At 44.5% G+C, this 27935-nt stretch overlaps 1 protein-coding gene across 1 annotated transcript in view; it reads left to right on the top strand.

Annotated features, from left to right (window-relative positions):
- Positions 1-17913, top strand: part of ARSG (arylsulfatase G) — a 902795-nt gene extending 884882 nt beyond the window's left edge. The window contains exon 11 of the mRNA XM_078654296.1: positions 17146-17913. Coding sequence (XP_078510422.1) covers positions 17146-17420 — 275 coding nt within the window. The 3' untranslated portion in view covers positions 17421-17913. The remainder of the gene's footprint in view (positions 1-17145) is intronic.
- Positions 17914-27935: the final 10022 nt, after the last annotated feature.

Raw genomic sequence — 27935 nt, 5'->3', positions numbered from 1 at the left:
TTTACATATAGACACATAGTAACCTATAAGTCACTCCTATGGCAGGTCTCGACAATCCTGAAGGCAGAGTGCTTGGTTTTGTGTAAGAGGGTGCCCTAGCATGAGCTGAGCCCCTCTGCAGCTTTCGGAAACATCTCCTTATAGCTGTTCTATGATATAGCCATACCATATACCCTTAAGTGCATTATAATCCTCGCAATTAATGCTAACTTTTGTTTGGCTTTATCAAAACATGTTTTGTAAGATGTCAAACACTTTGGAATACTGCCCCCAGCACCAGTTCTGGTGGTGGGGGTAGCATTCCACCCTTCCAGAGGGAGAAGACATTTACATACTGGTAAACAAGGTTAAAGTTAAATAGAGCCCCAGCATCAAAAAATTGGTGCTGCTGCCACAGACACGAGTCTGCCCTCCTGCTGCTGGACGAAACTCCGGCAGGGGAGGCCTGGACAATAGGTTTCCTGTCCAGGGATGTGCTGGCACCTCCCCAGACAGGCTTTGGTGTATTGGGGCAGGGTGGGTTGCATTCAGTGAATGCTTTTCAGACACTGCCTGGGGCACACAAGGTGCTCCATGCATTTCCCAGTACAAACCGGTTGCTGGGGCACTCAGCCCCAGCTCTGTCGCGAAACTGTCAATTAAAAAAGTTCTTCTTATTATGGAAATCTTACATGTATCAATACATTTTTAAAAAGTGGCTGTCAAGGACAGAAATGGCATACAATCACATACAGGGTGAATTATTTAGTGACTAATAGTGACAGGTGATGACCGTGCGATACATGAATAAGTGAAAATGACTTATTTACAATTATAGAAAAACATAGATTTTCATCAGTCCATTTTTGAAAAATTGGTCACAACAATCATATTATTTCCTATTTCCGTGTTGTGGCTTAAGATGGACAGATTGGCAAGAGTAACGTCGACGTTTCGACCCTAGATGTTAGTGCAGAATTATTTGCATCTGGAGCGGGTCTTTATCAGGACAATAAGAATGCGACAGCCTGCAATAGTAAGGACGGTGTATTATAAAGGGGAGTGTGTCTGGGGGACGGTATCTGAGTGGAGGCTGTGCCAGTTGGCCTGCTCACCTGAGGATTTGGAAAGCTAGAAGTTTCTTTAGTAGCCGTTTTGGGATTTGGTGTCAGCCGACACCCTTTGTGGAGATATCCTGACACGGAAGATTTTGTGGGGATATGCATACTAGTGTCAGTACTAGTACATTCAAGTGCGGAATGAGTAAGAAAGGTGTCCCGAGTGTGTACATACCTTGCGCAATTATTGCAGGTTTTCTTCACCAGCCGGTGGAATAATTTGTGGTATGTGCCGCCGGGGCGTTCACCTGAGGAGTTAAAATGAAATCTCAGGTAAGTGGTTGGCACCAATGGGTTAACAGACGTTTAATATATCCACTTTGGTATTTAATGTTAAGGCCTGGATCTTACTTGCATTAGCGCAGTGAAAAGTGAATTACATAAGTCTAATTCTGAGGTGCCGTCAAAGTCTGTGCCGTTAGAAGACTAATGCGTATGTATGCGCATAAAAACGTTGTCACGGTCTTATTAAATGGGGAGTCTAGGCGAACAGCGCGGGCCTTGTTTCTATTACCGAGCATAACATGTCATGCAGTATTATGTCGAAGAACGGGTGGGAGGGAAGCTCTCACTCGAACATTATTTCAGGTAGAGATTGTGATTAAAAAGATGCAGTGTGGTGACGCGAGGTCGACATAAAGTCTGGATGGCTACACAAACATAATTTAAACTCGTCCGGGAAGTTCATCTAAAACACACAGTGGTCCCGACTAAGGCATTCTTTCTAGCCGTGTGACTAAGTAAAAGCTGCGTAGTGAGGGTCACAGGTCTGACCTCTGGGGCATCCGAACTTACTAATGAGAGCTGTGCTGGAACGTCTGAATCCGTCTCAGCGTGGCAATGAATGGCGAAAGTGCCGCGCAGCTCGGCCCTATTCATCCTGGAAGGCTGCATGGCCTACGTGTGGTTTGACATGTCATGTCTCTAGTTAAGGGTAAAAGCTAAAATGTAGCCATGGCTCCATATTTAGTGAAAAACTCATCGAGTCTGCATGTTTTTGTTTTGATCTTTGCAACTGATAAACATTATGTACATCGAACATTCTAACATAATGCAATGGTGTTGAAGGCGCTGATGATATTATCATCAGTGGCTTTCCAGTGTTGCACAGTAATTACCGCACTGTATTTTTTAAAAAACAAACCTAACATGTTGACATAGTAATTGTATGAGTTTAAAGAAATACACTGGATGAGTACAATGAAAATACCGTGTTTTTACAATAGTATGGTAAGTGAACATTGTACAGGTTAACATTGTAGCATAATACAAACGTAGCACAATAGTTCTCATAGGGCCAGATGTAGGTAAAATTATTTTACCACCTCTTAAATACCGAATCATACCGATTCGGTATTTAAGAAGTGGTAAAATATAAGTACCGAGATGTAGGTAAATACAGATGTGCATTTACCGAATCGGTAAAATTCGGTATTTACCGATTCGGTAAATACCGACCGGTAAATGCCCATTCATTCCTATGGGCTTTGAAGCCCATAGGAATGATTGGGCATTTACCGGTCGGTATTTACCGAATCGGTAAATACCGAATTTCACAAGGGTGCAGGGGGTGTCACTTTGACACCCTCTAGCACCCCCAAAACGGGTTCAGGTGCCATGTGGCAGGCATCCCTGCCCTAAGGGCAGGTCTGCCTGTCATATGGCACAGGTGTGCATGCACACATGTGCATGCACACCTGAATCGGTATTTTACCATCAACTTGTATTTGATGGTAAAATACCGATTTTGTAGGGCTTGTGGGACTCAGAAGAGTCCCACCTACATCTCGATTTTACCGATTCTGTAGAAATACCGGTCGGTATATTTACCAACCGGTATATTTACAGATTCGGTAAAATTACCGAAATGGCCTGTTTTCAGACACCTACATCTCAAAAGCCAAATACCGGTCGGTAACGGCCGAATTCGGCCGTTACCGACCGGTATTTGGCTACCTACATCTGGCCCTATAGTGTTTTAAATGATACATAGAGTGACCATAGTATCAATATGGAGCCCTTCGTGATATGGTTATGTTAAAGTGCATTGTTTTGAGCGCTACCCTCTTGGAACGTATAACAACATGTATTTACTATGTTGACAGGGGCATGCTAAGTAGCCTCATAATCATAAAGGTACATCTTAGCGAGTGTTGTGTAATCTAGGGTGTTGGGCCTAGTGTTACATGTAATCTAACTTCCAAGTGGAGTTACAGCCTGCTCCTTTGTAGATATGTCTCTTCATGTTCATTCAATCCATTGGTCCCTGCTTCGAGGGTTTGGATCCAGCGGCACTCTTTGAAATTAAGTGAGGAGGTCAAGCTACCACCTCTCTGGTGTATTTGTATTTTTTCCACCACCCACCATTCAATTTCTTCATGAGTGTGGCCACAGGTACTGTTATGTTCGACTAGGGGTGCACCCTGTACCTTGCACCTCAGTCTACTTTGATGTTGTAAAATTCAATTTTTTATTCTCTGGGTGGTCTGCCCGATGTAGATCATCTGGCATGGGCATCTGATGGCGTAGATGACATGTTGGCTGTTACAGTTTGTGAATTTTGTGAGGGCATATGTTTTCATTCTGTGTGTGAATGAATTTCCAGTCTTTGAATATTTGCACACCTTACAGCTCCCACATCTTTGGTGGCAAGTTATTGGTGGAAGGCCGAGTTGTGTTTTGATGTCTACTGTTCCCGGGGTCTCAAGGTACGAAGAGACCACGTAGTCCTTGATGTTCTTTGCCCGTTTGAACGAGCACATGGGGGCCTCCAGTATTCCAATTTCAGGTCCTACAAGGTTCCAGTACTTTTTCACCACCTTATTGATATCATGACTCCTTTAGTTGAATGTAGTACCACAGAACAATTTATCCATTTCCATTGACTTTTCTTATATTTCCAGCAGTGTCTCTCCTGGTCTATACCACGCTCTTTTTCGCGCTCTGTTGAGGAGGCCTTTAGGGTACCCTCTGTCTCTTAGTTTGGTGATGAGCACGTCGGTTTCTTTGAAATAGTCGTTGCGTCTGGTGCAGTTCCTGCGTAAGCGCAAGAATTGCCCATAGGGCAAGTTATCCCTTAGATTTCTGGGATGGTGAGAGTCGTGACACGAGAGACGTGGGACCGGAACTCCTGGACATCCTGCATTTTTGCAACGGCACCCACTTCCCGGGATATCCTGAAGTTGTGCATTGGGGTATTTGAAGCCCCTGCCCGAGCACCTTTTGCAACGAAGGTCAGAGGCCTACACTCCAGGAGTGTTCCGTGGACCCACTTTGTGCATTTCTGCTCAAGGCTCCTTCGCGGTTCCTAGTCCGTTGGCTAGTGAGCCCCCAAGAAGGACAATCCTTTGTTTCTTGAGCTTTCCTGGTTGCTCCAGACGTGCTCTCACCCCTCTCCAAAGGAGGAGTCCCTCAGACCTTGCTGGTCTGAACCAAAGCCAATCTTGTCATCTTGCGTGGATTGCTGTTGCCAAGGCTTGTTGGGTCCAATTCGGATTCTGATGCTGCAGCACTCGAGATCCTTCATGGGACAGCTCGAATCCAGCTCCTGGTCGACGCCTCCTGGACCTCGTGGCTGAAGAGTCAAGCTTCACCTCTTTCACCTGAAAACACCCGACATTGGTTGGCATCTTCCCATCTCCATCCTGGTCACTGGCTAGTGACCCAGACTCTGTCCCCTCTGCTTTCAGGTTCTTCACAGCTCCGATCCAACCTTGGATCCATCCGGACACTTTTTCTCTGGTCGCCTGCAGCATTTCTTCGCACCTCTCCATTGGAATCGATGACGAAACCCAACACCACAATACACCTATGCACCCGACTGTAGAGGCCCCGTTAATCCCTAGTAAAGACTCAGACACCGGAGCTGCTTTCTTGTGCTTCATTTATTCTCTTTGCTTACAACTCTACTGCTCTTTTCTTCTTCCCTCCTGTCCCCGCCCCTTCCGCCTCCGCCTGCCCTGTCTCAACATCAGGGTCAGGTAAGGCGATACGACACCTCCCCCTTTTGTACAGTGAAGCTTACTGTCTCTTAGAGTTCTTCAATAAGACGGACGGGTCGTTTGGCAATCCGTCGCGGCCAGCTGGCTCGCGCCTGTTCAAGAAGACGGAGGTCTCTGACATCTTCATGCCGTGTCGGGCTGGAATGCTCTCGATCGCTGCGTTTCCTTGGCTCAATGACTCAGTGCTGGAGCCTCGAGCCTGGGCTCGGTCGTGAGTTGAGAGATTACATTTTTTGAAATAAGATATGTTTCGGGTCATTCGTTTGTTGCCAGACTCAGCTGTAACCATGGTCCCTTTTCGACTGGAGACTTGCAATAGGTGTGCAAGGTATCGGCTGTCTGCTTTCGTTCTACGGTCGCGCTTAACCATCACCCAATCTCCTTCCTGAATGTCTGTCTGTTTGACATGCCTGCGTTGGTCAGCATAGTCTTTCATTTTTAGTTTCTTGTCATGGTCCAGCTTCAACAGCGTATCATGATCCGTAGTCACAGTTCGGGATTGTATGACAACGCTTGAGGTAGGTAGCCGTGTGCGAGGAACTCGTCCAAGCATCAGGGTGGCTGGACATTGATTTGTGGTACTGTGTGGTGTGGTGCGGGACGCTCGCACCACTTCATTCAAGGCTTGTTGTACGTCACGACGAGCGAGTTCTGCTTGTTGGACTGCCTTCTTGAGAGTCCCCATAAACCGTTCCACCATGCTGTTGGCTTGAGCCCATAAGGGGGTGATTTTCCTATGTTTGAAATTAAGATGTTTTGCAAATTCAGCGAATTCGTGACCATTGAACGGTGGTCCATTATCTGAGTTTACTCTGGTGGGGATTCCCCACGCTGCAAAGGTCTCATCAATGATGGGGATGATGGCTGTCACTTTGGTGGACGGTACTTGATGTGCGATGGGAAAGCGAGAGTACTCGTCCATGATGACGATCATATATTTGCCCTATTTCAGTGGGTCGAAGAAGTCAATAGCCACTTGCTGCCACACCCCCTCTGGTAGTTCGGACATCTGCATGGGAGCTGGTGGTTCGTCACGACCTACTAGTTGACATGAGACACAGTCTTTAAGTGTGACTTCCACCATTTGATCCAGTAAGGGAAACCAGACCCGTTCCCGGAGTGCTTTCTTGGTGGCTACTATTCCTCTGTGTCCCTCGTGGGCCAGGTTGATGATTCCTTGTCTCAGTCGCTGAGGAATGACTATCCTCCCCCCTCTTAGCAAGAGACCATCCGTCCTGATTGACAATTCATCCTGGACATGTCGAAAGGCTACCAGTTCCTGGGCATCAACGGTTGTGTCTTGATGGTTGTCCCTGAGATGTCTCCATGAGTTGGTACGGATTCGGACCATAATGTCCTGAATAGTGGGGTCTTGACTAGATGCTTTACAAATGGCTTCCAGCGGTACTGCAGGAGGGCATGCACTGTCGATGACGAAGTGAATGTATTCTTCAGCTACAGAACATTGCTCCAGGGTATGCAATTGTGGGTGTCGTGACATTTAGTCCGCTGGGTTCTCTGCTTTCCCAGGCTTATGGACAATGGTCTAGATATAGTCCTGCAGACGTAAGCCCCATCTTTCTATGCGCGGGGGCATCTTCGCTCGTGGGTTGCCAAAGATGGTGACAAGTGCTTGGTGGTCTGTGAGGAGTGTAAAATGTTTCCCGTATACGAACAGGTGGAAGTGCTCGCAGGCCCATACAACCGCAAGGCTCTCTTTCTCGGGTTGCGGGTAAGCTTTCTCTGTGTCGGTGAGACTACGACTGGCATAGGCTACCACATGACGTTGGTCTGCTTCTTCGTCATATCGTGCCAGGATGGCACCTAGTCCGACCGGACTGGCATCTACTGTGATTTCAGTTGTCCGTTTGGTGTCAAAGTAGGCTAGGTTAATGGCAGAGCTCACAGCTTTTTTGATTTTGTTGAATGCGTGTTCACACGTGGGTGACCATAGGAATTGTTGGCCTTGGCGGGTGAGTTCTCTGAGCGGGTAGCTGATAGTTGCGTAGTCTTTAATGTAACGAGCGCAGTAACTCGCCATTCCCAAGAACGAGCGAAGGTCGCTAATGTCCTGTGGTTGTGGGGTGTCCGCAAGGGCCAACACCGTCTCGGGATCTGGTTTCATGCCATCTTTGGAAAAGATATGTCCATAGAATTTCAATGTAGACTTGTGGAATTCACATTTGGCTGAGTTCAGAGTGAGGTTGGCATTGAGTAATGCGTGGCACACGCAGCCTAATGTTTTGTCGTGTTCTGTTTGGTTTTCTCCGAAGACTAGAATATCGTCACTATAGTTAAAAGCATTTGGGATGCCTTGGATCACTTGTCGAATGGCTTCTTGAAATATCTCGGCAGAAGAGGATATTCCAAAGTTTAGGCGTTTATAGCGGAACAGGCCTTGGTGTGTGGTGAAGGTGGTGATGTAGCGAGATTTCTCATGCAGTTCTAGTTGGTGGTATCCCTTATTGAGGTCCAGCTTCGAGAAGACGGTCGCTCCATTGAGGCGTGCAATCATATCGCTAATATAAGGTCCAGGATGTCGCTTTCTTTCAATGGCTGTATTTGGTGCGCGCATGTCCACACACAGATGCACCTTATTGTCTTGTCCTTTCTTGGGCACTACCACTACGGGCGATACCCACGGAGTGGGCCCTGTTGACCGTTCAATGATGTCCGTCCTCAACAGATCTTGTAGTTTGTCATCCACTGCTTGTTGCAGATGAAATGGTACCTTCCTGTGGTGTTGTGCTATAGGTGACACTTGTTCGTCGATATGTAGCTTGACTTTGAACTGGTTGAGTTTCCCGAGACCCTTGAAGAGGTTCGGGAACTTGCTGACGATGTCTGGGGAATCATCTACCATGTACAGAAGTTTGACACGCTTGAGGCGTTCTGCCGTCGGCAGACGGAGAAGACAATCCGCTGCATCTGGACCTTCGACCACATGGACGTTGGCTTGAATCTGTCGGTCTTTATAAGCTAGGGTCGTGCTGAACCGTCCTAGGCACGGTAGCGGTTTCCTGGACATTCAAGTATAGACTCGAACAGCTGCTGGTTCCAGTTTCGGTCGGTTTCATGCTTTGATATTCCAGGGCGCAGATGTAGTTCAGGGACGCTCCTGAGTCTAGTACAAACTTGGCAGGATGATTCCCTATTTGAATGTCCAGTTTCGGATATTTTTTTAGTCTGTCAGGATCTGACACCATGCATATGTATTCATCACTGTCCTGTGAGACAGGCGTGGGAGACGACGATCCCCGGGATGTTGACCTATGGGATCTATATGAGCTGGCTGATTGGACGCTCGACCTCAACTAGCTAGATGAAAGGCTTCCTCTTCCTTTCACCGCTCTGGCTTGGTGACGAGTGTCTGAGTTTGACTTGGTTGTCCTTATCTCTGATCTTTGTGTTTGACGAAGTGGTTTTCTCTACCGCAGCGGTGGCACTGTTGTCCGATGGCAGGGCACTGTCCTGCGTGGGGGTAGTCTTGTCCGCACCTATAGCATTTTGAGGCTGGTCTGTTTGTCCGACTGCCTCGAGGTCCATTTCGCGAAGACGTTTCGCGGGAGGTCTGCGTGGATCTTCCTGACTTGCGGTGATCCGACCGGCGCTTCGAGTCAGTGTGGGACTGCATTCGGAATACTTGCTCCCTTTTCTCAGGCTTATTGGCTTTCATCTTCTTAGCGTGGTCTTCCGCTTGATCGTTTATGCGCGTTAGTTCCTCTATTTCTTCAAGTGTGTAGTATTTTTTTAACAACCGGCGGTGTAATGATTCTGACTGTCATTCTGAAATTATGCGTAGCCGCAGCGCGTCTTTGATGTTGAATGTGTTGAATTCGCAATATCGGGCTAGGCGTCGAATGCGAGCAATGAAGTCGCACATCAGTTCCTCTTTTTCTTGCCACGCAAGGTTGAACGTGTACCGCTCATAGTCCAAGTTTCGCTTGTGCAGAAACTTCCGATCTAGAACTCCTTTCACGTCGTCATATGAAGTGGCGCTGGCGGCAGGCAATTCTTTGATGATTTGTGCAATGTCCTTCCCTATAAGGTTTCGCAGCACTATCAGCTTCTGCTTGGGGTCTTGTACTTGAGACCCTGTCATAAAGTCCTCAAAATCCTCCGCCCAACTCTTCCATTTGGGCCCCATGCTGTTCCCTGACGTCAGCTCCAACGGTTCTGGCGGACGCAGATACGACACTCCCAGTAGCATCGGGTGTGGTTGCTGGGGTTGTATGGCTGATCCCTTGGCTGCTGGTTGTTAAGTGTCAGGTTGTACTGACATTCTGCGCTCGGGTACAGGCTTTCCAGGGCAGGCAGTGCTTTATTTGCTGAGATTCTGGTGATTTTGAAGGTATTTTGGAGATTGCCTGACTTCAAATTGGCCGCCGGGTAACTGCCAATGTAGTTCTATGTATGGCGCCTGACTTCAAGATGGCCGCCAAAAAGGACATGAGTCTCTGTCTTTACAGTGGCTCCAGTTTCTTATTAGCCTATTTCTTCGAGGGTAGTCAATCCTTTAGATTTGGACTCACCCTCTGGCAGCTCCAGTCCTCCTGGGATGGCGCTCACACAGCGCTCGCCTCGCGATTTCAATCGCGTTTTCGCGCTCTTTTTCGTTCCGGCGCTCTGAGGAGGTTGTTCTCTGGCTGCACGATCACAGCAGGGGGGCAGCAGCAGTGGGTGGACAGAATCCCACCCTCGTCGCCAGTGTAGAGGCCCCGTTAATCCCCAGTAAAGACTCGGACTCCGGAGCTGCTTTCTTGTGCTTCGTTTATTCTCCCTGCCTACAACTCTACTGCTCTTTTCTTCTTCCCTCTTGTCCCCGCCCGCCTCCGCCTGCCTTGTCTCAACATCAGGGTCAGGCAAGGTGACACGACACCGGCTTCCCTGGTGAGGTAACACGAGTACTCCGGTGCTCCCGTGGGTCTTGACTCTCGAAGTGTCCTAGTCTAAAAGAGTTCCATTGTAGTTCACCTCTAAGTGCCCTTAATCTTTAAAATTGTAACTTGTTCGTTCTCCATAGAAAGTCAATGGTGAGCCGCTGCTGTGTTTAGACACTGCGCGCCCCCGTGGGCCTTCTGTATCACTACCTTGGGTGGTTCCTGGTTGCACCAGCGGTTCTACAGGCCCTTGGCCTGCTTTCTAACCCTCACGTGGTTCTTATACCACTATTTTAGTATATGGTTTGTGAGGCCCCTAGGGCATAACGTATACTGTGCAACTTATCGTATGCTAATTAAGTTCCTTGTATTGTACTTTTACCTCCGACCTCATAAAGAGTCCAGAGGGGTTGTGTTTAGAATAAATACATATATATTTGATATATACCTTGTGTGGTGAGCTTTCATTTGATCATTCAAGGGATTATAACGGGTAAAACAACTTGCTTAACTCACCTCTAAGTCTTAGCCTGAAGGCTGCTCTCCACAGCTACCACTAGGATAGCTTTCTATAAAGGTTGACTTTAAACCTACCATCAATAAGGGTCAATTGGACTGGTGCAAGGTGCCCACTACAATAGTGGACATCATATACCAGGCCAACTTCACACACCGTCCATCATCTTGTGTGTTTTGCTGTTCACCCTATGTGGGAAGAGTATGCCCAGACGTGGGTCCTGTGCTCCCTACGCCACTGGAGTCAAGCTATCCTGGCTGATGATGGCTGATAGCCAGAAACCGGTTCTAGGATGCTTGATTCCAGTCCAGGGAAGACATGGCTTGGCAGTTTGGGCTGGACTGTTCCCATGAGGCACAGGGTCAAGACTGATTTGCATACGGCCATGTCTGAACTGGGGTGGCGGGTGAGAAAAATAACGATGGATTAAACCCAGATCTGTGAATGTTTTGCCAATGTGCAATATTCCGTCCATCATTTTGGGTGTTTTGCTCTTCGCCCTATGTGGAAAGGGTCTGCCCAGACGTGGGTCCTGTGCTCACTACGCCACTGGAGTCAAGCTATCCTGGCTGATGACGGCTGATAGCCAGAAACCGGTCCTATGATGCTTGATTCCGGTCCAGGGAAGACATGGCTTGGCAGTTCGGGCTGAACTGTTCCCATGAGGCACATGGTCAAGGCTGATTTGCATATGGCCATGTCTTTACTGGGTTGGAGTGGTGAGCAAAATAACGGTGAATTAAACCCAGAACTGTCAATGGGGGTGAATGTTTTGCCAATGTGCAAATTCCATCCATCATTTTGTGTGTTTTGTTGCTAATCAGACCCTCCAGGATTTCGCAATCTGCAAAAAAAACCGCGAAATCGGCAGTTTTGTAAAAATGCCGCGATTTTGACAAAACTGCCCATGAAATTTGGACTGTTGGTGAGCTCATAGAAGGAGGCCCCTTTTAGGTCTGTGTTGTCAGTACAGCTCTGTTCTAGTGGCTGAGAAGTACATGCTTCGGTATCAGATGTGTCTTGCTAATGTTTCAGGAGCTGGGGGGCGGTCTCTTTTTAACAGAACTCGCCCAACCTGCTGGAATGTCGGCCCCCACGTGTCTATTCCTGCATGTCGCCCTCGTGGGGAACAGGGGCGGCTTCACTCCTAGGTGACTCTCTGGTAGAAAAAATAGAGATTTCGGACAGCCTGAGCATCCTGTGGGGGAGCAGGCGAAGGAGGGGTGGCTGATGTGACAGACAACTGACAATACCTAGGGACCAGCGGCAGCTGCGGGCATTTAAATGAAGAAAAAACTGCGAGGGAGGGAAAAATGTGCAGCGTGGAGAGGGGGGAGGGGGTGTGGGGCTGAAAAGTAAGATTTGAAAGAGCTGCAAATGAGACCTGAGAACAAGGATTGGGGGGGGGGAGTGAGGGAGAGGGAGAAAGAATGAGGGGACGAAACGGGGAGGGCAGGAGGATGCAGAGGCGAGGGGAAGAGAGATTGGAGGAGGGGGAAAAGTGAAGAGATAAGAAGGGGAGAAAAGGGTGAGATGTGAAGGAAGAGTGAAGGAGCTAAAAAGGGGAAGGTTGGAAAGAAATGTAAGGTGTGAGTTGGTGAGGGTGGGAAGGAAGATAGAGATGGCAAAAGAGAGATGGGATAGAAGAATTAGGTGTGCGAAAGGAGGCCAAGGCTAAAGAGGGGAGGGAAGAGAGAGGCCTTGAGGGGGGCAGAAAGAGGTTGAGATGGGGAAAAGAGGAGCAGAAGAGATATGAGAAGGGAGAAAGAGTACAAGATGTAGAGAGCGGTGGGACAAGAGAATAGAGATGCGAGGAGAATGAGTAAAACGTTCCCCTAGCGGAAATAGAGAGGGGGAGGGAGAGCTTGAGAGCTGAAGTGGGGGAGGAGGGCAAAGAGGATGGAAGAGAAGAGGGGGAGAGGTGGGGAGATGGAATATAAATGAGAGACAGAGATAGAAGAGATGGGAAGACAAAGGAGAAGTGCGGGAAGTGAATGCGCAAGAGAGGCGAGAAGGAATAAGTGAAAGATAGGGAGGGAGGGAGCGAAAGATGCAGAGGGAACGGGAGCCAGAAGGTAAAGAGGAGAGGAGAAGAGAACTAAGAGGACTTGAGAAAGAGTGAACGGTGTATATAAGGATGAAAGTGAGAGGAAGTGGAGGGATGCCTGGGAGGAAGAATAAAAGGGGTAGAGGGAAAGCTAGAGGGCGAGACGTGGGGAGAAGAGCAGTAACCCAAGGTTCAATGCTCTTAATTCATGAGAAATGCAGACTCTGTTAGACTAAAATGGCCCTAAGAGGCCTGACAGGCTGGCTGAGTCTTTATTTCAATTATTTATCTACTTGATACTTTGTGGCAATTCTGATTTTGTGGGGCAATAACATGTTAATTGTATTCCTTAATGCACAAAAATGTGCCAGTGCTGTACATACCATGCTTTTTCCTGTGGCTAAATTCCCGCAGGGTTGCTTTGCTGAAGTCGAACAAAGGGTAATATTGAGTGTGATAGGCATCACAACACTTACCATCTCGGTCTCTTGACAAAAATGTGTTTGAAGGGGGATCGCAATTGAATGGGCGTGTTATAATCAGGCCGTATACTTTTATGTATTCACTATCCAAGATACATAGAGAAACTTTTGCCTGCAAGCAATGTTACTTAAATGTAAATACTAATCAGGGCCTATTTCAAAGTGGAATACTATGCTAAAACAGTTTTCATTGTTTTAATGCTGAGAATGAATGATTAGGAGTAAAATAAAGTGCCGCAAAAAAATGCCGCTAAATTTCCATATTTGTGCCGCTAAATTTCCATATTTGTGCCGCTAAATTTTCTAATCCATGCCGCTATATCCTGGGGGTCTGGCTAATATCTTCGGCACAGCTTTACCAATCTGCACATCAGTTAGCAGACACTTAACCCCTTCCATGCTCATGACAAGGTCAGCTCGTCATGCAGTGCTCCTGTGCTGATAACGAGCTGACCTTGTCATTTCAATGGGAGATCTGGAGTAACAGCGGGAATTGCCTTAGCACCAATGTCGTTAACATGTTTAACTTGCTTGTGATCATTTGAATTTCATGGAAACCCGTTAGGGGTTTGGGGTGTACATTTAAAGCAGTGGCAAAAAAAGCACCTCAAAATATTTGTATCAATAAAGAACAACAAAAAATAACGTCATTAAATAACACATACTTAAATCAATAATTTATATGACATCATACTGTCTAAGTGGTAAGTGCAATGTGTCATGTCATTTAATATGTGAGCTTGTTTATAACATTAACAATTGCATTTAGTGTATTAAGGGTGAATACATTTGCTGTGCCAATTGTGGTTAGCACAGCAGTTGTGCAAGTTATGGATTGTGTTTAATGGTTTTAATTCGGAAGCATAACTGCACTTGAATTGTGTTTGCACTCACACACACAATTGGACACTTAGGGGCATATTTATGAGGGCTTTGCGTCATGCATGCACCATGCAATGTGGTACATGCACAACACAAACTTCTCAGTCATATTTATGAAGCCACACAAAGCCACTTTGGGTGACACTGAATGGCTTCTCAGATATGGAGTAATGCAACACAATGCAAATAGCTGCGTTGCCTTACTCTGTGCAAGAGAGGCATTCCATGGTTGTTCCCACACAACTCCTATGTGTTTTGACGAAGTCTAGATTTACAAGAAGAGCTCTGTTCTTTAGAGAGTCTTGCCTTGATGACCTTGAATAATTCTTCAATGGAATGCTTTAAATTCCGTTTTCCTTTAATTTATAGTTAATTTGAGTGATGTGTGAGAGTCTATTACAGAAATGTGTTAGACATCCATAAAAAAGTTTCTTTTTAATCAAAACATGAGCTCACATATGAGAAATGGAAGGATGTCACAGAGACTATTTGCAGTAATATTAGTAAGCTGCTGCTGTGTTAAAAATATTGAAAACGCACACTATTATCCTTGAATATTATAAATAAACACATTGAGGAGCATATGTATGAGCCAGTTTCCATCACTTTTGCACCATGCAACATGGTACATGTAAACCTTAAGTGAGATTTATGAAGCCACGCAAGGCCACGTTGCGTGGGCCTGAGTGGCTCAATAAACCTGGAGTAAAGCAACGCAGCACAAATTACTGGGTTGCCTTACTCCACCCTGTGAAGGCATTCCATGGGTGTTGCATTGGTGATCACATGCAACTTCTATAGATTTTGACGCATTCCCAGGTCTACCAGAATTGGTAAACCTGGGAATGTGCCAAAAAGATAAGCCTTCCCATGGGTGGCGTAATGAGGAGACAACTTTATTTCTCCTAGTTACTTCCTCCTTCTGTGTGTACAGCACACATAGAAAAAGGAATAAGCCTCAGAAGATTTTTGTGCACCAGGTGCCCCTTCCTGCACAAAATTAAATCCTGTTTGCAAAGGAGGCACCCTTGCACCATGGTGCAAGGTTGCCTACGTTGGTGCTGGGCAGCAAAAATGTGCCAATACAGGAGAAAAGGCAGGATTGCGCCATATTGACTTAAATACGGTGCATTCCTGCCCTTTCCCTTTCATGCAGAGCAGCAAGGTGACTTGCTGCAGTGCACTGCATGACAATTTATAAATATGCCCCTTAGTATCTGGATGAGTGTGTCTGTGCAGTGTCAGTGACCTGGCCAAAGAGTACATGAAAGAGCTGAAATTGGATTATATAAATTCAAAGCTGTTCCGAACAGGGGCTCCCGAAATACATTTAGCCCACGGCCCCCAAAATCCTTAAGATGTCCCTGCAGGAAGGTGCCCCTTCCTACACAAACACAATCCTGCCTGTAATTCAGGCACCCTTGCACTGTGGTGCAAAGGTGCCTGTGTTTGTGCGAGGCTGCAGAAATTGCGCCCCCGCTGGGGGAAAGGACAGGAATGAACGGTATTGGATAAATACTGTGCATTCCTACCTTTCCCTGTGACACAAGGCAGCACAGCATTCCCTGCGCCACAATTCCAGTAAATATGACCCTTAGTGGAAAAACAGTTAAAGTGCAGTTATGGTTACTCCATAAAAAACATTGACGTTTTCCAGTTATGGTTCAGTTAGCAGGTAACTATAACTGGTCACGCACGGCCTTAAAACATTCATGGCAAGTTATATGACAATATTAATGTCACAAGAACCCCAATAGGTAAAAAAAAACGAAAGCTATTAACTTGGCCAATACTTGTTAAATATAAAGCACTAAACCTGACTAAAGAAGCTGTGCTTATGTTACATTTAAAACTGTATAGGTGACCTGCCATTTAGTATTAGTAATGAGCCGTGAGCTGCAGTTAAAGCACAGGAACTCTTAAAACGGAGACTTGGACAAAAATGTTAGTAGTTGAATATTGCAACTTAATATAGAAATGCAGATTGTAAATGTTGGAGAACTTCGTTAGTTAATAACTGATTAATTACTGGAGGTTAGACGTTTGAAGAGACTTCTCAATTGATAGGCCACACTCCTCTCTTTTTCTCCTTGGCTAAATCAGAATCAGGCTTTTTGTTAAGAAGGCAGAACACCAAAAGCAGTTTGATGAAACCTGAGGTTTACTGATTCATTCGAAAGACAAGAAGCCACACGTGCAGCTGCTACTCTAGTTCTCACCAGCTACCCACCCCGAACCACATTTCACAGAAAATATTTGTTCCATGAACATGCATCACCAATAAACACCAACAGACATCACTCGTCGTCAAAACATATTCCCTTTACTTCTACATGGACCTAACCGCATTTAGCAGGACAGCTCCTGAAGCATCAATGCAAATAATCCTCCCTTGATGCCACCTTCCAACAGCTCATGCACAAAGCCAACAGCATTCAGTGTCAGAGGTTCTGAACCTTTGTAAAACCCAGTGACCTCTATACAATGGTTGCCCATACTGATCCTGCACTTCATCATATAAGCACCCCATATTTATTCCCAGCTTTCATTGTCCTCATGAAAATTCTTCATACATGTCACAACTCTCAGAGGGGCCTGTGTTGACTAATTGGTGAGTAACAAAGTCAATAAAGGCTTGTGATCCTTAAGTAATTTGTAGGGTATAACTTTGCCAAATGTCCTAGCCCACAACCTTGCTCATGTCGCGCTACATTTTTTATCTACACCTCTGACCTCCGATTAATTGGGGTCAGCCGGTGAACCAGGCAGAACTTCCATAGGCTGCAGCAGACCACATGAGCGTCGCCTGATTCAAAAACAGCAGCAGCAGCTATGAATGATCTCTTATTTTAGCTGTTTACTGGAGATCTGCACTGTAGGGTTGTAGGTAGATTTGTGTCACTAGCACGTGCTGAAGAGACTTGTCAGAGGGGAGGGGGAAAGGAGAGCTTAGGAGGCAAAAGAAGCGAAAGGGAAGGGATGGAAATGAACAAATCAATGAGCTGTTTTGCTTTGCCGTATTGTTGATGTAATTGATATTTGCTATCTGTCGCGGTTTATAGAAAGTCCTCTCTTGTACTATACTCTATTAAGCACCACTCATAACAGCTGCACATGCTCCCTGACTATTAAACGCATGTCCAGAAAGCAGTGTGAACATGCGCTTCCCATTTCGTCAAGCACTTGAAGTACCATGGCTTCAGATGGAATCATTTGATCTCGTTCTCTCTCATCTGTAGGTGGAGCCCAGGCCTGCGATGGAAGCATTGGATTCATGCAAGATCACGACCCTCCATTGATTTTCAATCTGGGCCAAGATCCTGAGGAGAGCCTTCCAATGGACAGTAGTTCTGCTGAATATCAGCGGGTGTTTCCTGAAATTGATAAGGCTCTGGGTTACCTTCTCCAGGATATCGCTGTGGACAATGTTTCTAAAGCAGATTACTCACACGACCATTCCGTCATTCCGTGTTGCAATCCACAGCATGCCATGTGCCGGTGCGAGGAACTTTGACTTGCAGGGCTTGTGTTTTGTATTTAGTTTTCATTTCTGCATCACCCAAATGAGTTTGGAAACGTCTTCAGTGATCTTTATTTGCAGATCAAAAGAAGGATGAGTGTTAAAAGTAAATGCACATGGGTAGATTTAATAAAGTTTTGTTCAAGTGTTTTGAAAAGCCAAAAATGGCACCCACTAGCTATGTATTATAAAAGCCGGCAAGCCCTGCTCTAATTGTGTTACGCTGTATGAACGCTCATGCAAACATTAGTAAATCTACTCCCAGTTTCTTTTTTTTTTTGTAAATAATTTTTATTAATTTCACCAACAATATCGACAACTGCATATCAACAATGGATTAGTATTATTCTTACCCTCATCTAAATAAATGTACAACTATTATTATATTAGACTTAAGTACATCATCCCCACCACTATGAAAGCTTGTGTGCGTTGTCCTTCTTTAGTTATGTAGTGAAAGAATTATAGTCCCTGTTCTTCATCCTCACATTACCCTGGTGGTCCATTATTTGTTAGATCCGATAACCTGGTCAGAATTTCAGCTCATTCAACCAGATGCTCTGTGAGTTTGTCATTTCTTCGTGTATTCTTAATATGTTGTTCGTCTGCCAGAGCCCATTCCTGTAGACCCTTTTTTTCATCTAGCAATCTCCACAGTCCTTGTAGATGCCAATTCTGACTTTGAAAAATCATAAAAATGTTACTAGACCTGCAGGTCTAGTGACTTAAATAATCTACTTGACCTAATTGTAATGCTCTTGACCCCCTAAACTGGTTTCAAATTATGATCCTGGGCAAATATTTTAATTATATACTCACTGTACAAGCTACCCCAATGTTGTAGTCACTTATGTGAAGTAACAGTATCCCTACCAGCACTATGTAGATGGAGTGCTGGACAGCAAAAAAAAAATTGAAGATCTGTCCTCACACACCACCAGGTGTCATGCTTCATCATAGGCAGTCCTCGCTCTCTAAAAACCTGGTTTGATATAGAGCGGGCCTACACCTGAAAACAATGAGGCACTTTTAATCATTTAAGTGAGGGCCCATGCAAAAAGCGATTTGAAAACCAATGTACTACCCCAAATTACATTTAATCATAGGGTATTACTTGGTATTAAAAGCTGGAATGTGGGGATAAGGGGAACTATTACCCCCATTCCCACTATTGTCGCCAACATGTTTCTGTCAGCTCAACCTGAAGACCGCGTTACCTCTAGTTCCCTCCCTTGGATATTTCTTAGGGTATTGTGATTGTGTGTGTCAAATATTTTAATTCACAGAACCGCCATCATCTTCATTATTACATATGAGAGAATCTTCAACTACGTGAGTTCGGCATGTCTGCTGTATAAAACAAAAATTGCTTGATTTAACAGACTAAACTTTTGCTCCCTATATAATACAAATCTAGCCCTACATAGGATACACATTGCCCCATAGTTCGTTAGCAGCATTGCCATCGGGGCGGGTGCTGGGGGCCGTTGGGGAGATTAAGTGAACTATTACCCAGAGTCACATGATGCTGAGCAGAGCTGCTGCTGGAGCCGGGGATCAGGCCGTGAGCCCCGCACTCTGGAGTCAGGCGTAGCGCTACACCTCACTGCACAATAATCTTTGGAAATTGAGTTTCTGCAAATATTTGTCATTTGCACATCACCACGTAAAGTGTTCTCATATGTTTTGCTCCTTTTTAATCTTTGTTTGCATCAGGCTTCTGAATTCCCAAAAAAAAGTGCTATCGTGATTCCTGATAGATTTATTTCTAACACACAACATTTAAAGATCTTATAAATGAATAGGAGAAATATTTCAAAATATGAAATCTTGCTATTTTGTTTCACAATGATTGCCAGACAGCTCACTTGCCAAAAGCCTCTAACTGTAGTAAGAGGAAGAAGTAAACACCATTTTCCAGGATGAGGTAAGCCAATTAGTAAAAAGACAAACTAACTACAGACAGCAAATGTGATATGAAGATCTAAAGCATCCTTTTTGCTCATTCACTTTCTGAATTTAACAGAATACATGTTTCTTTCCAGCTTAAGTTCCCTTCCCAGAAAAATAGCTCAACCTGATAAAATCTGACTCGCCATTCCCAGTTGGTGAATAGATTTTTCGAGGTCTGTAATGGATTGCTATATAAACTGGCCACAAAGTCAGCATTCTCATTGTTATTTAATGTCCTTTTTTCACAGGAAATATTGCTAATAAACACTGCTTTAAAGATACATTTAACCACAACCCCCGTAATTTGTGACAAACTGCCAAGCACCTCCCTCCAGAACTCTTCTACCCTTGGACAGCTCCAGGTCATATGTAAGAAGCTTGCCCGATTCCAAACACATCTCTCACGAGCCAACGACATGGGTAAATATCCTTGACCTGCTCACAGGCCTTCCTCTTGTTCACTTCGTCAGTGCCTCTGGACTATCTTCTACCCATCTATTATAAGTCTCCTCTGTGTGTCCCTTCCTATCCAATGGTAATGCTGTATACAATTGTGTGATAAGTTACATGCCTCCCCTCCAACCCTAGAAGTTGCTGCATAATGTAATGTGCTGGAGGTGCCTCCGGGCACATAATCTAAATGCCTCCAACAATGTGTGCCATCTTGGCTTTTTTTAAGAAACTGTCCAGGGTTGACCCTGAGCAGTTCTTGGCTTGCATGAAGGACAAATCCAATATTGATAAATAGGTCCCCTACTGTGTGGCATCCCCCCTCTTGCCATCTCCAGAAGGACATGTCCTTTATCATGTTTTGCAACGGACATAGAAGTACCTCACAGATTCAAAACGGTTTTCAGTTTCCCCCATTGCCCTTTGGAAAGCTTGGCTATCTGGGTATACTGACGCCAGTGGCGCCAAGTCAGTCTCATGCAGGAGTTCTGGGAATGACTCTGGCTCAGTCCCTTTCGGTTTGGCTTGATTTGATCTCTCTCCCTTTCTATATTTTCACAATATGGCTGTTATACCTTGTAAGGTTTCAGGCCCGTTTCAATAGCTCTCTGTAGCCTCTCTCCGTGAGTCTATCCTGGTAATGATACTCAATGTCTAGTTCTTTTATCTGAATGCATTGGAGTTACTCAGTGCCCTTTACTTAGGGATGCCCTATTTTCATTAGGAAGCTCCAATTGTTACAATGATCTTTGTGGTAAGGTTATTGGTTGCACAAACCGTTAGCACCCTCGCCTAGGTCTCAGGTTGTCCTCTGATGCTCCAAGGGGAAGGAATGGCCTCCAACGCCCCCAACTTCGATGAGGACAAATGCCCTCAACTTGAACAAAAATAATAAGTCCCCTGAGCAACACGTTTTCAAAAAGTCAATACAAGATAAAGTGTTCTTTCTTTTATGCTTCCTTCTTCACATGTGTTCAGATGTCTTCGATCAGTTCCGTAACTAACATGTGTTTCGCCATTCGGTATAAAACCACTACCTTCTTCAGGGCTGTTGGTAAGTCATCACACTGTAATATTATCCTAGAGGCAGGACTCTGGTGAAATCTCCATAGTAGCCAACCCGCAGCTATCTCAAAAGAATGCCAGAACATGGAGCACATAAACCTGTTGATGGCACACAGATTCTAAAGCCTTAGCTAAACGCCACAACAGTTCTGTATCTAACATGTTAACAGGCATTCAGAACACTAACTGAGACATGTTTGTTTTGGGAAGAGTGGCCCTGTTTGAAAGCAGATGAACCTGTCTCTCGATCTGCAGTCACAGTGCCAAGGGGTGACACTGTCAGAAGCATCACACAGAGAGATTCAAAACCTTTTACTTTTGGGTGCATTTGTTCAAGCACTGTATGGGGCAGGGTAAAATGTAATGCTCAACGAGCTTCCATCTTTGGCAGTAATTATTTGTCTTGGCTATATTTCACAAAGGCGTAGAGTCTACACCAGCCGCTCTTACATGATCAGTTCTCACCATTTGAAGAATGCTGCGTACACAGTTCTATATAAATAAAGGAAGCACCGATTTTACAAATGAGGTTATTTGCAAATGTGGAGAAGGCAAGACAGGGAGGGGGAGGGCAGAGAGCGGCACAAGTACGGGTGAGAGACGTAATGGAGCATTTACACCCACAATTAAGGGGGGATAACTCTGCAGTGCCGATACCTGCTGCAGCTGCAAAACCTGTTACCTTCCTTTTAGGTACAAGCAGTCTATGCAATGTTGTCTTTCCCATATTTGGCAGGCCCCATATCGCACGCGAGGCTGGCAGCTACAGATGACTCATCTTAGTCCACAGACAACTCTAGTTCTTGTGCGGAGTCTCAAGTAAAGGCAAACATCACGTGGATGCATCCGCGCCTCTTCATTTCTGGCTGGCAGCAGATGCCTTGTTCTCGGAACAGGGGCACGTGCATTTTCAATGTGTTCACTAGTCACACCTACTCTCTGGCCTAATTTTCATGACTCACCCAAGGGCCTCATCTATGAGGCCCCTCGCGGCTCTCTTGCACCGTCAGAGCGGCACATTCATAATTACAAGGCCAGGCAAAGCCACTTTTCGGGCTATTCATGTCCTTGTAGATAAATATGTGCCTCTTTCATGAAGAACATTGCGTGAAAGGGGCGTTCCATGGGTGTTGCTGTGGGTATTCCCACGCTAAACTAATCGAATTTTGTATTCCCACGCTAAACTAATCGAATTTTGTATTCCCACGCTAAACTAATCGAATTTGAAGCATTCCGAGTGCTATGAGGAATCTTAAACCTGGAAATTCATCAGATTCTAAAGCCAACCTATAGGTGGCGTTAGGGAGTGCAACAAGGAGAAATATCCTATTTCTCCTCAATGTGTGCTGCAGCACACACAGAGGAAAACACCATTCGTGATTATTTTTTTTTCAGGAAGTTCTCTCTTCCTGCACATGAACAATCACCCTTACAACGCAAATACAAGGGTCCCTGCGTTGGCACATGGCCGCTCATTGTGCACCAGCTCAGGGGAAAGGGACAGGAACATGCTCTGTCTCATAGATATGGCGCATTCCTTCCCTTTTCTTTCGATGCAGGGCAGCACAGTAAGGTTCCTTGCGGCACTGCCGGCACCAAAACCTCGTAAATGAGGCCCAAAGTAGTTAGAGCCTGTATCCGTCAGAGGCAACAACGCCTTAAACCCAGTCTGTCGATTTAATCACGGAGTGGGGTTGGAGTCATGAAGCACACGGATTCCATTCCACTTTCTGACATGGGAAATGGGTGAAGTGTGTCAGATGTGAATGATAACCTCATGTCGGCTTCCGCCTACTCCGCCCGAGCCTACATCTGCTGGCTGCTCTGCTGCCCAATGCCCTACACCATACACTGTAGTAAAAATGAAGGCAGCATAAAGGTAAGCCCGGCATTATTACGTCATTGCTGTTTAACACCTGCACACTGGACCATCAAGAAGTGCCTGGTTGCTTGACTCCCACTATGAACGGAAGTGAAGCACCTAGACATTCTGCATTATATTTCATATTTAACATGTGACTCTCATTGTGTCTTACCAAAATAGGTTTGGGGTGGCTGCACATTCGGTGTGGGTGGAGCCTTAAAGGAAAGACTGTCACTGGCTTGGGATCACAGCATGTGCAAGTATCCATAAAAAAAAGCTGATAATACATCCGAAGATTTAAGGAAGAAGGAATATTAATCTATGTAGGAGACAATAATCTTCTTGTAATGCTTTGTGTTTCATTTTCATATTAGAGGCATATTCTGACAGCAGAACGTAACTGTAATAAGAAATAAGGAAAAAAAAAGTATGCGCATAGTCACTTGAAAAAAAAAATCAAACAAAATGATTGCAGAATGAGACAAGTGAAATCACCAGACAGCCTTCCCACGAAAAGGTTGCCATCTCTCACTGTTAGGAAGCTAGCATAGAGCAGCTGTCAAGTTGCAAAGCTGCTCTCTGTATACATAAAATATGCATATTTGTATTTTATTTATGATTTCATTATGAGGCTGGCAAAGCCAGACCTAAAAATTTATCTAAATGGGGAAGAAGCGTAGGTGTATTGGGCAGTTCAATTTTTCCAGTTCCATTCATGAATAGCACCTTAATTCCAGGTTCTTACAGCCTGATTCATCAAGCTAAATTGCACTTGCAAAGGGCAAGAATCTCAGAATCTTGCCTTTTACGAGTGCAATTTTTGCATTTGGGATTCATCATCCCAAATGCAAAATTCGCTATTAAAAAATTCGCACATTTGCGAAAAATTGCATTTAAGGAATCTCTATTTGAGATTCCTTAAATGCAATTCATGAATCATTTTAAAATTGCGAAATTGCAATTTTGGGCCGCTATTTACCGAGAGGTCAGACTTCGTGGTAAATAGCAAAAACTTAGAAAAATGCATTTAAATGCATTTTTCTAAGTTGCATGTTACACACACACATGTCCTTTGGACATGTGTGTGCGCAACACCAATGTAGATTACATTTCAGGGGTGCTACAGGGTGTCCTTTGGACACCCCTGCACCCTTGAAATCGCATCCTTATTTGCGATTAGCTAATTGCTAATTGCAAATAAGGAATAACTCCCCATTCATTCCTATGGGCCTGTAGGCCCATAGGAATGAATGGGGAGTTATTCCTTATTTGCGATTAGCAATTTGCTAATCGCAAATAAGGAACATGTAGGAATCGCAATATTTTTTGCAATTCCTACATGAATCCCGTTTTGCAAGTCCTTAATAGCGATTCCTTATGAATCGCTATTAGGGGCTCGCAAAACGGGAGAATGATGAATTTGGCTGTTAGTTTGCAATCTGTGACTTGTAGTTCTTTATTTGTAATGGGATATCCAAGACTACAAGTACCAGAATGTAAATGAAAAACTTGGAGAGGTACTCGCACATGTACCTGGAAGGCTTAAGATTTCTGCTTTCGCCCAACATAAAAAGTTTCAATGGCCATTTAAAAAGCTGAAAGTCAAACATACTATAAAGGATAAAAACCTCCTAACTTCACTTTAATAATGTTATTTCAAGTCACCTTGGAGTTCAATTAACTTGTAGAGACATTAGATCATGGAACTACTCTGTGAATTGCAATATCCTTATTAAGTACACCAGTGCCACTTTTTAGAGGCACTAACGCATTTATGAGACACTGAAAATGTCTCTTTTTTGTGTTTAGTGGGACATTGCTACCTATGAAAATATTTTTGGAGAATAAAAGTTGTATTCATCGATTATTTAATCTATGTATGGCTAACTGTGCTTCATCGCATTTAATGGGGCATACCCATTGGAATAGACTTGGATTTTTAAACTTCAGTTAATTTATCCAATATTTTTAATTATCTTGAATTTTTCTTTAGGTATTTCAGGTGGCTGATGGAGTCAATTGATATTATGTCATCTATAACCTTATAGTTTTTTAAATTTATGATTAGTAAACCAGTTGAATAACTTGACTAATTGTTTAGCACCAAACGTTATTGTAGCTGTAATGCGGATTCCTTGCGGGGGGGGGGGGGGCTATATCATCCAATAGTTATGTTTATATATTGATCATTTCGAAGTTCAAAGTAGATACAAAAAAAATGTGCTTCCTTATTTTTATACATATGGTGACGTTTCAAATTATGAAGTGATGTGGTGGTACAACACTTAAATAACAATTGTGAATGTAATCAAAAGACGTTGATTAGGCCGATTTCCTATACTATTTCAGGTTTCCTTCTCTTTTGTCATGCAAACATGGCACAAAGTTTTAGAAAATCTGGGCCTTTGTAACTTGGCCTGTGAAACATGTCAAAAGATTTTGCACATCTGGTTTGAATTTGGATGAGCAAGAAGTGTAATCTACTAGAATGGGTGATGGAACCTGATGTTTAGGATGAAGATCTTTGGATAAAGTTGGAAAATATAAATTACTGCTCTGGAAAATGTACAAAAATGGCCAATATAGCCAGCAGATCAGGCTACAGTTGCCTTGAGAACTCTTGGTCGGTAGTAAGGGGACCGGGTGCAAGACCTCCGAACTCAACAGCCAGTGCTATTTTTTTTAAATAAAGGAAAGTACTTTAATCGCATAAAAGTATTAAATACTTCACATTCCAAAAGTGGTTCAGTCACTACATTGTATACCCCTATGGGATTTAATGAAATGCAGTTATCCATGTGCTGCCCGCTTACTCACCCCTTCTCACTTGTGTGACTCGGGGGAAGATATGGGGGGCAGGCACGATTCTCCCAATAATTAGCTAAAAGGCCTTTTCAGTTGTCTTTTTGTCCAATTCGTATGTGCCGGTAATTGTTAGCAGATTCCCTTGGCTTGCGTTCAGGCACAGTCTCTCAGTTTGTGCAAAGTGCCACGTTTTCTGTCAGTAACACTAGTGAGTCCGAGTTGTGGTCCCATGCAGTCTTCACACTCCTGAGCTTCAGCATCGAGGTGGGAGATCACAGATGATGGTCAAGCCCCTTTCAGGATCATGAGTTCTCAGAAGGCTCATCACGATAGCGGCCTTCGGGTCAACACAGATGGGCATAGATCTTTTTCAGTTGAAATCCTTGAGGCCAGTGCAGATGGACACTTGTCTTCAGCAGTTGTGGCCTGGGAGGCTTTTGGAGGTGGGTGCTCATATTCAGCAGTTGCCGCTACAGAGTCCAAAGCAGGTGGACACTCTTCTTTGGTAGCTGTGGTCCTGGCTGATGCAGCAACTTCTCTCAGGGAGCATCTTGAGTTACAGAGGCCTTGGGTTTGATGTTGAGCCCACCGGCCCATATGGTGACAGCTGTGTGAATACTTCTTTACACAGCTCACGGCAAGAGCTGCAATGGGAGACAGGGACTCTTAAGACTTTAGGTGAGAACCAGCTTTAGCTTCCTCTCAACAGTCAGCTACTTCTGGAAGCACTACATCCTGGGGCCATGCTTGGATTCTCCCAAGGACAACCAAGGATTGCACAAACACGACATGTTGCAATGAAGGGACTCCGGAAATCACCATCATTAACATCTGAATATTTTTGCTGATGATGTGATACTTCTGATCCCTCCGTACTAGGAGCTAATTGACTTATCTTCAAGGTCAGGTAAGTATCAGTTCTGTCAGGACAGAAATCTTTCCCTGCCCTTTAGAACCTCTCTCTTTATACTCCGCTACACTTCAGTGAGTGGAAAGTACTTGGATGCTCGACCGTGTCTCCATTCAAAACCCTCTAAGTGAAAAGTGTATTCGGCCTCAAATAGTTTTTAGACAATATTTGTTTAGTTTTTTCAACCAAGTTAAGGCACATCGTGGCTAGATCATGTATACATTTAATAAATACACGTCTCTGGACCAGAACAAATATGCTAAACACCTTTTTTCTCTCTAACCTGTCAATTTGTTTCATTTTTCACTCTGGCCTCTCTCGATTTGTTAGTGCTTTTCAATGTATGATGATTGGTATTATTCAGTGACGTTAGCATGATGTTGTAAATAAAAGATTTTCTGTAGCCAGATGGTATATAAGTATAATGTAGATTTATTGATGAGATGACAGCTTCAAATAAGTTACTGGAAGATGTAAAGTCCAGGTGATGCCCCACCAGGAGCAGCCTCCCTGCTGCTCAGCCTGCACACTGCAACTGACACTCCTAACCTCACCAGTCACCCCTGCATTCCACCAATCAAAAAGAACAAAAGTGAACCATGCCGAAATAGTTTTCCTGAGGCCCTATCAAGGGTCCTATAAATTAACAAGGACAATGGAACAACCCATATGCAAGTCAGAGAACAAAACCAGTGATGTTTAAACAATTACTTTTATTATTCATTTTTTCTTTTTAGAGTTCAAAATTAAGTGCAAGAATGCTACACAAATGACAATCATTTCATTATATGACCATTGGATAAAACACACACACCAAATTATCTAAATATACAGTCCCACACAAAACGTTCAATCACACACTCATAAATACACATTCTCCACTCATACAACTAGTCTCTCATTCGCAACTCTGCAAATAGTCACAATATTACATTAGCGCCATCTGATGGATACATGACCAGATGACCAAAAGATCATCCAACAGAGCAAAGGTGGGGGCAAGAACACTAATAGGACTGAAGATGGACAGAACAATCCTGTTGCCCACAAAAATAACGCCAACGCGCGTTTCGGTGTCCGGCCCAGAACAGGACCACACCTTCGTCAGGGCGATGATGTAATACGGAGAGGGGGACAAAACATCGGTGTGATCTTCACAATAAAGTGGATCATGGGAGGAGGTCAATCCGGGAGGATATCTGCTTGCCAATCGCACAATAAAATTATTTAGTAGTGCGCCGCTTACATGGTGCTCTGGGGTCGGGTGTCATCAATACCGTTAGTAATAAAACCTTAGACCTCAAAATTACAAGAACATTTTGTTGTGTTTCCCTGGGCTTTTTGGTTTACAAATAAAGCACTGTTAACAATAGCCTAGACTAGCAGATCTTGGGAGGGGAGAGATCTGTATAATTCCAACGATCAGAGCCTCAAGAGAGCATTACTTACCTGGAGGCCATCT

Source organism: Lissotriton helveticus, chromosome 7, assembly GCF_964261635.1.
Source record: "Lissotriton helveticus chromosome 7, aLisHel1.1, whole genome shotgun sequence".
NCBI classification, from domain to species: domain Eukaryota; kingdom Metazoa; phylum Chordata; class Amphibia; order Caudata; family Salamandridae; genus Lissotriton; species Lissotriton helveticus.
This window is presented reverse-complemented; position numbering and strand designations above follow the sequence as displayed.